This window comes from Leucoraja erinacea, chromosome 27 (assembly GCF_028641065.1).
Source record: "Leucoraja erinacea ecotype New England chromosome 27, Leri_hhj_1, whole genome shotgun sequence".
Classification (NCBI taxonomy): domain Eukaryota; kingdom Metazoa; phylum Chordata; class Chondrichthyes; order Rajiformes; family Rajidae; genus Leucoraja; species Leucoraja erinaceus.
Window position 1 is genome coordinate 30617255 of NC_073403.1, and position 13810 is coordinate 30631064.

At 43.3% G+C, this 13810-nt stretch overlaps 1 protein-coding gene across 2 annotated transcripts in view; it reads left to right on the forward strand.

Moving 5' to 3' along the window:
* LOC129710395 (leucine-rich repeat-containing protein 37A-like) overlaps positions 1-13810 on the forward strand; it is a 119431-nt gene that overhangs the window by 24124 nt on the left and 81497 nt on the right. For both annotated transcript variants that reach the window (XM_055657362.1, XM_055657363.1), the window contains exons 4-6: positions 1693-1764; positions 3918-3998; positions 4197-4268. In XM_055657362.1, the coding sequence (XP_055513337.1) occupies positions 1693-1764; positions 3918-3998; positions 4197-4268 (225 nt within the window). The remainder of the gene's footprint in view (positions 1-1692; positions 1765-3917; positions 3999-4196; positions 4269-13810) is intronic.

Here is a 13810-nt window from a genome sequence, read left to right on the forward strand (position 1 = left end):
AAAATAGAGGAAGATGACTGAACTTTTATTGCCTTCCCCCACTGTGGGAAACGTTGATTCCGCTGTGTGGGGATGTTCATGTTAAATTCTATTGTGTGTTGTGTTCTTTTTATTTGTATGGCTGTATGGCAGGCAACCCAAATCTCGCTGTACCAATTGGTACAGTGACAATAAATGTAAATTTGAACTTGAATCTTGTCTTGCAAATTCTCAATAATTTGTCTGCATAATGCTGTTCAATTTCACAGGTTTTGTTGGCCATTTTTTCAGTGACTACTTGTTACTTTTAACCTGTGACCCCCTCCTTCCTCTTTCCTTCTACATGTTACAGCAGAGAGGGAGAGAGCATCAGAAGTACAGCATAACAACTGATATATAAATGCTGCAAGAACTCTTATGTTGATATGTTGAGTAAGATTACTTAATAGAGACTTTAATAGGGACTATCCCAGCATTTAAGAAACAGTTAGATATGTACATGGATAGGACATGTTTGGAGGGATAAGGACCAAACGCGGGCAAGTGGGACTAGTTAGCTGGGACATGTTGGCCTGTGCGGGCAAGTTGGGCCGAAGGGCCTGTTTCCACATTGTATCACTCTATGACTCTGGCTATCTCTAGATGATTAAGAAAATACAACATTTGCATTGCCATTGTGTACAATGCCATATATGGTTAGAATTATGAGGTTTGCTAATTGCTTTGAGACGAGTATGGAATCTATTTACCAGGTCCTGAGCCAAATCAAATGTTGGTATGACTCAAATGTTGCAATTGCTCTGACTTTGGAAACTGTAACATTTCAAAGGTTTCAAAGGTCTTTCATTGTCACAGGTACCAATTAAGGTACAGTGATGTGCGAAATAACATAGTCATAAGAAGAAAAAAAAGCAACAAGACACACAAATACATAAAAGTTATCATTAACATCCACCTCAGCGGATTCCCCACATTCCTCACTGTGATGGAAGGCAAAAAAGTCAGGGCGATCAAAGCTCCCGCAGCCGGCGGACGAAGCTCCCGCATCGGGGCGATTGAAACTCCCGCTGCTTGGAGTTCCCGATATCGGTCTCTGACTGATATCGGTCATCTGCTCTGTGATGTAAGTCCGTAAGCACCCACGATTGGAGCTCCGAGGTCGATCCCTGGTAACATCGCTCTGCATTGTCCCGTAGACCTTTGAGAGCTTTCGTGGTGGAGCTCTCAAAATTCGGTCTCCAGCAAAGGCCGCCAACTCCTCGATGTTAGGCCGCAGTGCGGACGGAGATACGATACGGAAACAAATTGCATCTCCGTCGAGGTAAGAGATTAGAAAAGGTTTCCCCCAAACCCCGCCCCCCCCCCACCCCCCACATAAAACAAGCGAAAGAACACTAAGAACATACATTTAACACAATCTTCAGTCTGAAGAAGGGTCTCGACCCGAAACGTCACCTATTCCTTTGTTCCATAGATACTGCCTCACCCGCTGAGTTTCTCCAGCATTTTTGTCTACCTTACATTTAACACAAACTATTTAAACACAAAGAAGAAAGAGACAGACAGACTGCAGGCTAGAGATCCATTGCTGGCGCCACCCGGTGGTCATAACACTATTAGTTAGGAGAAAGTATTAACGAATTACATAATGATAATGAACGGAACAGATTTCGAGGGCCAGTAATATTGAATGGTTTTGTCATTTCAACATAGGAATCTTTCTGGAAATGTCATCACAAAAATTGCTGGGTTTACTTTTCAAGCACTACCGTTCCTGGAGAATCTGTGAGTTATTGATTTTATAAAAACGATTATCATTATTTTCAGAATATTATTTCAAAATCCACTTTGGCGGCAAGAACAAGGAGGCAGATTATTATCTCAATGGTGTCAGATTAGGAAAAAGGGAAGTGCAACGAGACCTGGGTGTCCTTGATATACGAGTCACTGAAAGTAAACATGCAGGTACAGCAGGCTGTGAAGAAAGCGAATAGCATGTCTTCATAACGAGAGGATTTGAGTATAGGAATAAAGAGGTCCTTCTGCAGTTGTACAGGCCCGTGGTGAGACCACATCTGGAGTATTGTGTGCAGTTTTGCTCACCTAATTTAAGGAAGGACAGTCCTTGCTATTGAGGGAGTGCATTGTAAGGTTACGAGGTTAATCCACGGGATGGCGGGACTGTCATATGAGGAAAGATTGGAAAAACTGGGCTTGTATTCACTGGAATTTAGAAGGATGAGAGGGAATCTTATAAAAACATATACAATTATAAAAGGACTGGACAAGCTAGGTGCAGGAAAAAAAGTTCCCAATGATGGGGGAGTCTAGAACCAGGGGCCATAGTCTGAGAATAAAGGGGAGGCCATTTAAAACTGAGATGAGAAAAAACCTTTTCACCCAGAGAGTTGTGAATTTGTTGAATTCTCTGCCACAGAAGGCAGTAGAGGCCAATTAAATGGATGACTTTAAAAGAGAGTTAGATAGGGCTCTTAAAGATACCAGAATCAGGGGATATGGGGAGAAGGCAGGAACGGGGGGCTGTGGATGATCAGCCATAATCATACTGATTGGCGGTGCTGGATCAAAGGGTTAAAAGGCTAACTCCTACTGGAACTCTCAAGGTAAGAGGGTAGTCAAAGATGAGTTCATTGGCTATATATTAAGAGGGAGTTAGATGTGGCCCTTGTGAAAGGGGATCAGAGGGTATGGAGAGAAGGCAGGTACGGGGGGCTGAGTTGGATGATCAGCCATGATCATATTGAATGGCGGTGCTGGATCGAAGGGCCGAATGGCCTACTCCTGCACCTCATTTCCATGTTTCTATGTTTCTATCTATTGTCTATTGTCTAAAATACCTCTCCTGTGCCTCATGGGAATGACCTAATTTCAATTCACGGTGCTTCCTCCTCACAAAGATTTCCTTTTATTTCCCCTTGTTTTCTGTCCAGGGTTGCTTAAGTTTAGGTGATCACCAATGGATAATGTCAGTGACATGTCCGCACACACAGCAAACGAGGTTGGAATCAATTTGAGGACTAGGACTTGTAAAAATACGATAAGTACACTACAGATGATAAAAGATGTCCCAGTGCTCTTTGCTGTATTCAGACTCACCCAATACCAGGCAGCCAGAAAACTGCGGATCCGTCAACAATGAGTGTAGCATTCCCATTCCTCTTCATTCCACACAAAATAATGCAAAATAACTTTTCAGAACCTCTTTGGCGCTATCATCTTAAAAAACAATTATCATGTGTAAGGTGGATTTTTCAATTAGCTTTATACTGAAATAGCAACTTGAGTATTGTCGGACCTCAACATATAATTGATTCTCTTGCCTGAAAAAGACAGAACCCATGATAAACACAAAACAAAGTGCTGGAAGAAGTCAGTATTCGTAGAGGGTCCTGACCTGAAATGCATCCATCTGTCTAAACAAGGGTCCCATCTCAAAATGTCGCTAGTACGTTGCCGTCTCAGATGCTACCGTTCCTCCAGCACTTTGTTTTTTGTTCAAATTTCCAGTGTCCCCAGTTTCTTGCATCTGTAGGATCTTTGGTGATCCACCTGCAAAAGAGATGACACAGCACTGATGTTAATAGTAGTTAAATCTACTAACTTTAGTATCCCACTTACATAATGTTAATTGTCAGAAATGTAAAATAGTTATTTACTCCTAGATTCACAGAACTAAGTTGAGACTGCACATTAATTTAATTTTAAAACCTAACAATTAAAAAAACACGGAACCTTTCAGAAAATTAATTTACATTGATTGTATTTGAAGACCATGTGAATGGACAGCTTGCTTATTTTTGGTAATTTAAGGTGTACTTTCCTCATAAAAAATAGAAGAACTAAGCAACTTATATCATTGTTATTTTGAATACCCCATGAATTAAGCTTGATTTTTTTCTTTGCTGTTCGTTGTACAGCGATCTTTCTGGCAATAAGGTTGCAAAGCTACTTGATGGAACATTCAAATCGTGGCATGGATTACGTTTCTTTAGACAATTGTAAGTGTAAAATTAAATATTACAAGTATTTCTTCAACAGTAAGATATGCGTACTGAATACAGTATTCTGTATTTAACATGTACAATGTTTGCATGAGTGGCAAGTAATCTAAATACTAGATCCTTACTATATTATCTAAAACCTTTTCTGTGTTTGAATTATTTGGAACTTTATCTTGCATTTTCTTTGTTTTCCAGGAACTTGAATGCTAACCCATTAGAAGTAATAGAGAATGATGCATTTGATAAATTACCTTCAATGCAGTACCTGTGAGTATTCAAAGATGAAATTGCAAGAATGTGAGTAACGGCAACAACCTCTGTAGCTTCAGTGGAAGGGTTTTTTCTGGAAAGTGTAATTCATTCATTTCACTTAATTCCATGTTTATATTGAAATTACTATAGGCAGGTTTGCAAAGTCCTGTCAAAAAGAATAGGTTGCAGATTACAAATCCCATGCATTAAATGCATATTCTTTGAAGCAGGCTTAATTTCTGAGGAAATTTGTATTACTTCTTGCCATGAAGTTTGTGACTGGTATTCACTACCCAGAACGCTGTGGAGGTAGAATCATTGAATATATTCATGGTGGAGGTTGACAGATATTTAAGCTGCGAGAGAGAGTGGGAAAGTGGGTTTGAAGTGAAGATTGGGTTTGTCAACATAGTAGATGATGACCAACCCAAAGTAGCAGAGCAGGCTCCAGGGTCTAATTCCTCTGTTTTCTTCATGTTCTTATGTTCACATTCCTATTTGATAGTACACAACACATAAAATGTCTCAGTTCCTTGCAGTCTGAGCAATCAATATAGTTGTACACTACATACTTTGGTTGCAGGATTAGGGGAAAGTATTCTGCAGGCTAATGAAACATTTAAGCACTTGTAAAAGCTTGAAAAAAATATTATACTCTTGGTAGGAAAGTGATTAACAAAGTTGGAGGTGTCTAGTATATTCTTCTGGGATAATGTATATACTAAAATCAAATATTAAAACTGTTTTATTGTTGGTTTGGTTGGAATACAGTAATCAGAGGGAAAATGGCACCTATCCTGTATGGTGGTATTACTTTAGAAATCATATGATTGCTCAATGAAGCTGTGACGCTATAACTCTACTGGACATATATATATATATAATCAAACAATCTGTTGTTTAAGGGAATAAAATATGAAAGCAGTTAGCATGATAATTGTTATAAAGCACTGCTGTGATAAAGGATGTGGACTAACAAATTGGGACATTCACATTTCATCTGGGCTTGTTCTTTCTTTCTGACATTACAATCTCGAAATTCCTCTAAATCTGAGTTTCATTGTTTAAGCACACAATTGTTGGCATTACAGTACACAAACAATTTCCAAGCTGGATTGCCACCTTTGTTCTTTCCCATCATGTACTTTATCAGTCTTGCCATCTTCCTGAGTTGTTTTGGGAATGACCATGTAAATCTGTTCTTATTGGAACATGTCCTTGCTCCTGGAAGATGCAGGTTTATTTACAACATAGCATTGATTCATTGCAGCAGTCTGTATTTAACCATCTTCGCACCTATTTCCACATTTAACCAGGCAGCTGACAAGGTTTGTGGATGGGATGCAATCAGATGGGTTGCTTTGCCCTGGATGGCAATGCACTCTTAGCGTTGTTGTAACTGCACTCACCAAGGCAAGAGGAGAGTATTCTACCCCTGATTTGTCTTGAAGATAATGGAAAGTGTTTGTGGTTTCACAATGTGAATCACTCATCAAACACTCATAACAGTTTACCTACTTTTAGAAACATAGAAAATTAGAAAATATGTGCAGGAGTAGGCCATTCGACCCTTCGAGCCTGCACCGCTATTCAATATGATCATGGCTGATCATCCAACTCAGTATCCCGTACCTGCCTTCTCTCCATACCCCCTAATCCCTTTAGCCACAAGGGCCACATTTAACTCCCTCTTAAATATAGCCAATGAACTGGCCTCAACTACCTTCTGTGGCAGAGAATTCCACAGATTCACCACTCTGTGTGTAAAAAATGATTTTCTCATCTCAGTCCTAAAAGACTTCCCTCTTATCCTTAAACTGTGACCCCTTGTTCTTTTGTAGTTAAGATATTTATATGGCTCATTCAATGGAGATTTTAGATATTGTTGACTTAGTCATTGAGTGATACAGTGTGGAAACAGGCCCTTCAGCCCAACCCGTCCACACCAGCCAACAATGTCCCAGCTACTCTGCACTTGGTCCATAACCCTCCAAACCTTTCCCATCCATGTACCTGTCTAACTGTTTCTTAAATGATGCGATAGTCCCAGCCTTAACTACTTCCACTGGCAGCTTGTTCCATGCACCCAGTTACCCCTCGGATTCCTATTAAATCTTTTTCCCTTCACCTTGAACCTATGTCCCCTGGTCCTCAATTCCCCTACTCTGGGTAAAAGACTGTGCATCTAGCCAATCTACTCCTCTCATGATTTTGTACACCTCTATAAGATCATCCCTCATCCTCCTACTCTCCATGGAATAGAGACCCAGCCTACTCAACCTCTCCCTATAGCTCACACCTTCTAGTCCTGGCAACATCCTCGTAAATCTTCTCTGAACCCTTTCAAGCTTGACAATATCTTTCCTATAACATGGTGCCCAGAACTGAACGCAATATTCGAAATGTGGTGTCACCAACGTCTTATACAACTGCAACATGACCTCCCAACTTCTATACTCAATACTCTGACCAAAGTGCCAAAAGCCTTTTTGACCAACTTATCTACCTGTGACTCGGCCTTCAAGGAACCATGCACTTGTACTCCTAGATCCCTCTGCTCTACAACACTATCCAGAGTCCTACCATTTTCTGTGTAGGTTCTGCCCTTGGTCGATGTCTCAAAATGCAACACCTCACACTTCTCTGTATTAAATTCCATCAACCATTCCTCCGCCCACCTTGCCAATCGATCCTGATCCTGCTGCAATCGTTCACAATCATCTTCACTATGTGCAAAACCACTAACTTTTGTATCTTCAGCAAACTTGCTAATCTTGCCCTGTATGTTCTCATCCAAATCATTGATGTAGATGACAAACCATAACGGGCCCAGCACCGAACCCTGAGGCACACCACTGGTCGCAAGCCTCCATTCTGAGAAACAAACTTCCACTATCTGCTTCCTTCCATGGAGCCAATTTGCTCTTCATTCAGCTATCTCTCCTTGGATCCCATAAGATCTAACCTTCCAGAGCAGCCTACCATGCGGCACCTTGTCGAACGCCTTCCTAAAGTCCATGTACACATCTACCATCATCAACCTTTTTGCTCACCTCTTCAAAAAAAAAATTAGATTTGTGAGACATGACCTTCTACAAAACCATGTTGACTATCCCTAAAAAGCGCTTGCCCATCCAAATACCTGTATATCCTATCCCTCAGAATATTCTCCAGTAACTTACCAACTACAGATGTTAATCTCACCGGCACATAGTTCCCAGCATTTTCCCTGCAGCCCTTCTTAAAAAGAGGCACCACATTTGCCACCCTCCAATTCTCTGGCACCTTTCCTGTATTTAAAGACGACTCATAAATGTCAACCAGGGCTCCCACAATTTCCTCTACAGATATATTTCCTCATATATCCCGCAATGTCCTCGGATATATCTGATCAGACCCTGGAGATTTGTCTACCCTCAAACACAACAGTACCTTCATTATTTCCTCGACGGTAACCCTGGCTGCTCTCATGACATTTCCAGTGATTGCTCCAATTTCCACCGTCTTACTGTCTTTCTCCTCGGTAAATACAGAGGGAGAAATACTCATTGACAGTTATAGCCTTCCCTTGTGTGGTGCAAATCGCCCATCTCCTCTGGCTCCACACAGAGGTGACTTCAGGAAGCTGTTCATGGCAGAGTCAAGGATAGTCATGGATTGTCAAAGATATATGATGCTCTTTCTCATATTGGTGACAGTTATAGCCTTCCCTTGTGTGGTGCAAATACAGCATTTCTAGTTATCAGTCCACGCCTAAATATCCCTTGTCCGGGACTTCCCCAACATCGGGAACAACCATAGACTGTGTCATTTAGGGAGGAGCTGTAAATAAAAATGAACATTGTGAAATCAATATACCCACGCGTAGAGACTTGCAGATCTTTTACTTGGGGCTGGCAGAGGATGAATGGGGTTAATTTATTAAAATCAGTTAACTCCTTGAAAATACCAGACTGAGAACTTCAGCACAGAGACAAAGAACAGCTTGTGAACTCAAGGTTACAACTGATAAGAACTTAGACCATACTGTGAACAACAACCCCTTGATCGTATGAAGGTAATGGGGTAATGCCCACCAAGCCCTGGAATCAGGACCAATAAGGAAGGGTCATAGCACAGGTGAATGGGTTTTGAGCAGTCAGAGGTGCCAAAAAATAGTAAGATTAAATGAGAACTTACCAGTTTGAAGTTTGATCTTTATTTTATGAGGAGTTATGTGATTACGTGAAGACCCCGCCAGCACGCATGCACGACATTCTTCAAAGCAGCGGTGTGAAATCACAGACAACAGTAGATGAAATAAACATAGTAAGATAAGAGAAACTAGAATACCAGTTGACTTTTACGATAGAGGGTGGGCGTGGAAAAGGTCAGTATCCATCCCAGCAGCTCCCAAAACCTGTCTGAGCCATCTAGAGATGGTCTGCACTGATACCCTGTTATGAGGCTGTTTATGGCTGATCCATAATCCCAATTCTCTGCCTCTAAGGTTTTTAGTGGTCTCTAAATATAGCAAAAGGTGTGTCACAACACACAGTCGGGTATCTGTAGGGTATGCCCGAAATTCCAATTTGAGGCCTGATGACCCTGGCCTGTTTTGCTTTACCAGCTCCAAGATACAAAAATGTATCTTGTTTGTTGAAATTACCATGTTACCCAGTCTCAGTTTATGTAGGGACTGGACCCTTTGAGCTGAAACCAGAGCCATCAGCATGACTGGTTTAAGAGTCAGCTTCTCCAGGGACAGGGATGTTGCTGGTGACCAACCCCTGAGCAACATTAGAACAACACTGACATCCCATATCTGGGAATACCTCGCTCTAGGAGGGTTTGTGTTGTAAATGCCCCTCATAAGTTTAGAAACTAGAGGGTGAGATCCCATGGAGTGCTGTCCTAGTCCCTGCCACAAGTATGCTGACAGGGCACTTATGGCGCAGTTGATAGCGCTGTAGCTCAGACCTTCATCGAAATGAAGGCTGGCCAGAAATTCTAGGATATTGGTAGCAGTGGCTGAGTTGTACGCTATATTTGTCCTTGTGCAATACATCTCCCATTTCCTGATATACGAGAGGTATTGCTTCTTCGTCGATTCCTGGTAAGCCGCCGCGATCATGTTCATTGTTCTGTCCGTCAACCCCAGATCCAGGAGTGGTCTCTTTAAATTCTGCAAATCAACAGATTGATCCTGTCATGGCATGGGTGACTCTCGCCTGTTACAGGATGGACCAACAGATCTGGTCGTTTGGCGATGGACATACATGGTTCCGAGACCATGTCGAGGACCACAGGGAACCATGGCTGAGTAGGCCAAGCGGGTACTACCAAAATACCTGACACAGAGTCTAATTGTATTTTGCGTAGAACCCGACTGATGAGGCAGAAGGGGGGAAAAGCATAGAAAAACAATTTTCCCCAGTCCAGCGAGAAAGCGTCCATTGCTTCTGCCCCAGGGTCTGGTTCCCAAGCGACATATGTTGGCAACTGGTGATTTAGTCTAGATGCAAAGAGAATCGATATCTGGTGATCCATATCGCGTTACAATATCAGCAAATACTTTGTGATCCAACATCCATTCAGTGTTGTTATATTTTCGTAACCTGGTGTCTGCCACTGTATTTAGTTTACCTGGTAGGTAAGTCGCGGATAGCAAATATTTCTGTTGATATACCATTGCCAGATTGTATTAGCCAGATTTTCACATGATATCGATTTTATTCCACCTATATGATTAATATATGCCACCACTGTGGTATTATCAATTTGTAGGCGGACATGCAGATGGTGCATTGTTGAGCAATATGCTTTTAGCTCATAAAACACACCCAACATCTCTAAATAGTTTGTACCCAGTGTTTGTAGTAACGATAATTCATGTGCATTCAATCTACCACCACTACTGGATATGGTATTAGTAGCTCCCCAGCCGTGAGCGCAGGCATCAGTTTGTAACATAAATGATGGGTTACTGATAATGATGGGGCTGGAACTATGCCAAATGTTTTGCCTCCAGCATTGTAACTCCAAAATTGCTTTTGCTGGTAATTGCATTGGTCGGTCAAAATGACCAGCATGTTGTTTTAGTGCTTGCACCTTTGCCCTTTGTAAATTTTGAAAATGCGTTGCCTAATGTTAATCCATTAGGCAACGCCTTATACTGCCAGAGCTGCCCCATCCAGTTAAACTTTAGGTATCGGCGATGATCCTTCTGTATAGGTACCGAATAGTATGCATCTTTTTGATCGATACAGGCCATGAAGTAACCTTCGGAAACCAGTTGCTTGGCAGTAACAAATGTTTCCATTTTGAAATTAATATATTCAGCCCATGAAGTAACCTTCGGAAACCAGTTGCTTGGTCTTGAATATATTCTACAAAAGTATTCAGTTTTGTCAAATCAACGATGATGTGGCATCCACCATCTTTTTTGGTTTTTGTAAATATGTTGGATACAAATTCTAGAGAGTCATGTTTTGATCTCTCTATTACTCCTTTAGCATATAGCCTCCCCAGCTCTGCATGACCTTCCAGTTTCTCCTTTTGTGAAAGCACAAATTCTCGGCCAGGCACATGTTGAACTGGGGGAATGTCTTTTTGGATAAACTCAATTTCATATCCCTGAATACTTTGTATTTTATAAGGGTCAGTAGTAATAGACCTCCATGCCTCCCAAAACAGGTGTAACCTAGCCCCCAGTTAGTATAGAACTTACACCCTTTATGTTCTGGAAGGAACCAGACCCACCTACCTCCATGGTTACCAGTGGAGTATTCACTTCTTCTGTTTCTGCCTCTTCTGCGGAACAATTCCGCCGGATTGTGAGATTGGCACATTTTCCATGAAGGTCGCTCTGGGCCTTGGCCTAAAAAAGACCTCTGTGGTTGTTGTGCGACCCTCTTGCTTTCATCAGCGTCCGGGTGTCGTTGCCTGCTGGTGGATGCATAGGGGTGCTGCCATCTGGGATATGTGGTCTTGCTCGTTAATGACGCCTTCATGAGCCCGACGGCTTTAGGGTCCTCGCCGAGCTCTTTGACCTGCTTGGATAAATTACCCCCAAATAGCAGTATTTGCGGTTGTGTAGTGGCAGTCTTACACAACCCAGCAAATTTGGGGTTTAATGCAGGTCTAATCGCGCTTTTCCTCAGGCAATTCACTTCGTATTGCGTGTTACAGAGCAGCGCCAAAGTGTCTTGTTGAGTCTCCGTCATCTCCGTTCCATCCACGGACCAAGCAAATGCCGCTATGCCCGATGTTAAAAATTTTAATATCTTCTGCATCTTTACCTCCTGGGTTCTGATTCTGGCTCCAATGTACCCCCAGTCAGCACTATTCACTGCAGGGACATTTAATGAGGCACAGTTCTCAGGAGGCATGTATTTTGCTGTTGTCTCATTGACTACCTGTTGCTGTAGTTGATGAAAGGACAGGTAGTCGATACTGGCTGCCAGCTTTGGTTGTAATGGCTGTCCCGTTTGCACTGGCACCGCAAACCTCGTGACCACCCCAAGCAGCTCCTGTGGATCCTGCACCCCCAGCACACTGCCGGTTTCTTCAGCCATACCACCTTCTTCGGAGCCAGCCCAGCCCTGGCCCGTAATGCTCCCCTCTGTCGAGGGAGATGCATTATACAGCCCTGGGTAAGGTGCTGTAATGGGTGTCCTAAGACTCCCATGGTGACCATACTCCATCTCATGGAGCATGTCACGTTGGAACATTTGCTCCATCAACCGCTCCATGCGGGAAATGCAGTCACTTCCACTGCTCCCCGGCAGCGAGTCTTCCTGGCCCGACTCATACGAGTCAACCGGCCGGACTGACTTCTGCTTCGCTTTCCCACCAGACCGCTGCGCTGGTTCGGGCTGTGCAGCTCGCGGCACTGGTCCCAGCTGAGCAGATGTTATACGTCGGTGACTACGGACCGCAAAAATTGCAGTCCAGGTGCCTCTGGTCGCTGTTGACTGCTGAAACTTTTGCGGTCCCCTGCAACCAGTCGAGAAGCGACCCTTTTTGACTTCTTGCCCTTGTCCATGGTTTTCTGAAACCGAGAAACACAAGGGCAAATACATGACCTCAGAATAGTAAACTTACCTGCAGGTCCTGTTTTTAAACCTTGCCGCTGCGGGAGAACTCTTCACCCTGCCTGTCGCTGCGCAATGCGTTAGGCGATATGTCGCGCATGCGTGCTGGCGGGGTCTTCATGTAGTCACTCACGTGACTCCGAAGTAAAATTGATAGTTTAATTAATCCAAATCATCCTGTAAAGATAAGGAAGCTTGTTTCACGTCTGACTGTTTAGTGTTTTTTGTCCGTTCAATCTTCAGTCGTGATTCCTCAGTCTTTTGTCTTAGTTATAATATGGGGTGACTTTTAGCTGCAGCCCTGTCTTATAATGCTTTGCGTTTTAAAACGCTACTACGGGACTCAGCAAATCATTGAGAATTCAAAGATCCAACACCACCCAATGATCAACGGAAATCAATTGAAGAAGCGGTTGAAGATGGCTTGTCTTCGGTACTGTCTTGAGGAACCCAAGTCAGGGTGGACACAATAAGCTGGAGTATCTCAGTGGGGTCAAACAGTATCTCTGGAGGAAAGGAATAGGTGACGTTTCAGGTCGGGACCTGAAGAAGGGCCCAAAATGTCACCTATTCCTTTTCTCCAGAGATGCTGTCTGACCCGCTGAGTTACTTCAGCTTTTTTTGTCTATCTTTGGTTTAAACCAGCATCTGCAGTTCCTTCCTACACATCCTTATCTTCCCGGAGATGCGATTAATTTTTGGTTCGCATTCTCCGGTCGCTCTGCAGCCTACAATCGATGGAGCTGAAGGCCTCCTCGGACTGACCTTGTGCCCCACCGCGGAGGCGTGAACTTAACATCGTAGTTGATCCCTTGCCTGGGATCACTTCAGCCGTGGTCTGCGGACTACATCGGGAGCTCGCAGTCTCGGGAGAGGCCGTGGATGTCAGGAGCTCCAATGTCATGAAAGGTTCGGCCATCCCCTGCACAATTCGATCGTCCGGTGTGAGGGAGCTCACATCCCCCCTGATGCAGGAGCTGATCGCCTCGACGCAGAGGGCCCGCCGCCGGCTACGGGAGTCAAGATCATCTTGTCAACGGAGGGCTCGAGGCCCCCGACCGCGGGAGAACAAAGGAAAGAGATTGAACTTTTTTTCGCCTTCCATCACAGTGAGTCACTGTGATGGATGTTTATGTTAAAATGTGTTTTGCGTGTTGCGTTGCTTTTTATTTGTATGACTGACTTGGCAAATTAAATTCCTTGTATATTGCAAAACATATTTGGCTAATAAAGTATTATTGTGATTGTGATCCTGTCAGAGTGTCCTGGCATTAACCTGATTGCTTCAACTACCGGTATGGCACGGTGGCGCCACTGTAGAGTTGCTATCTTACAGTGCCAGAGACCCGGGTTCGATCCTGACTAAATGGGTGCTGTCTGTATGGAGTTTGTACGTTCTCCTCGTGACCTGCGTGGGTTTTCTCCGGGATCTCCAGTTACCTCCCACACTTGAAAGACATACAGGTTTGTAGGTTAATTGGC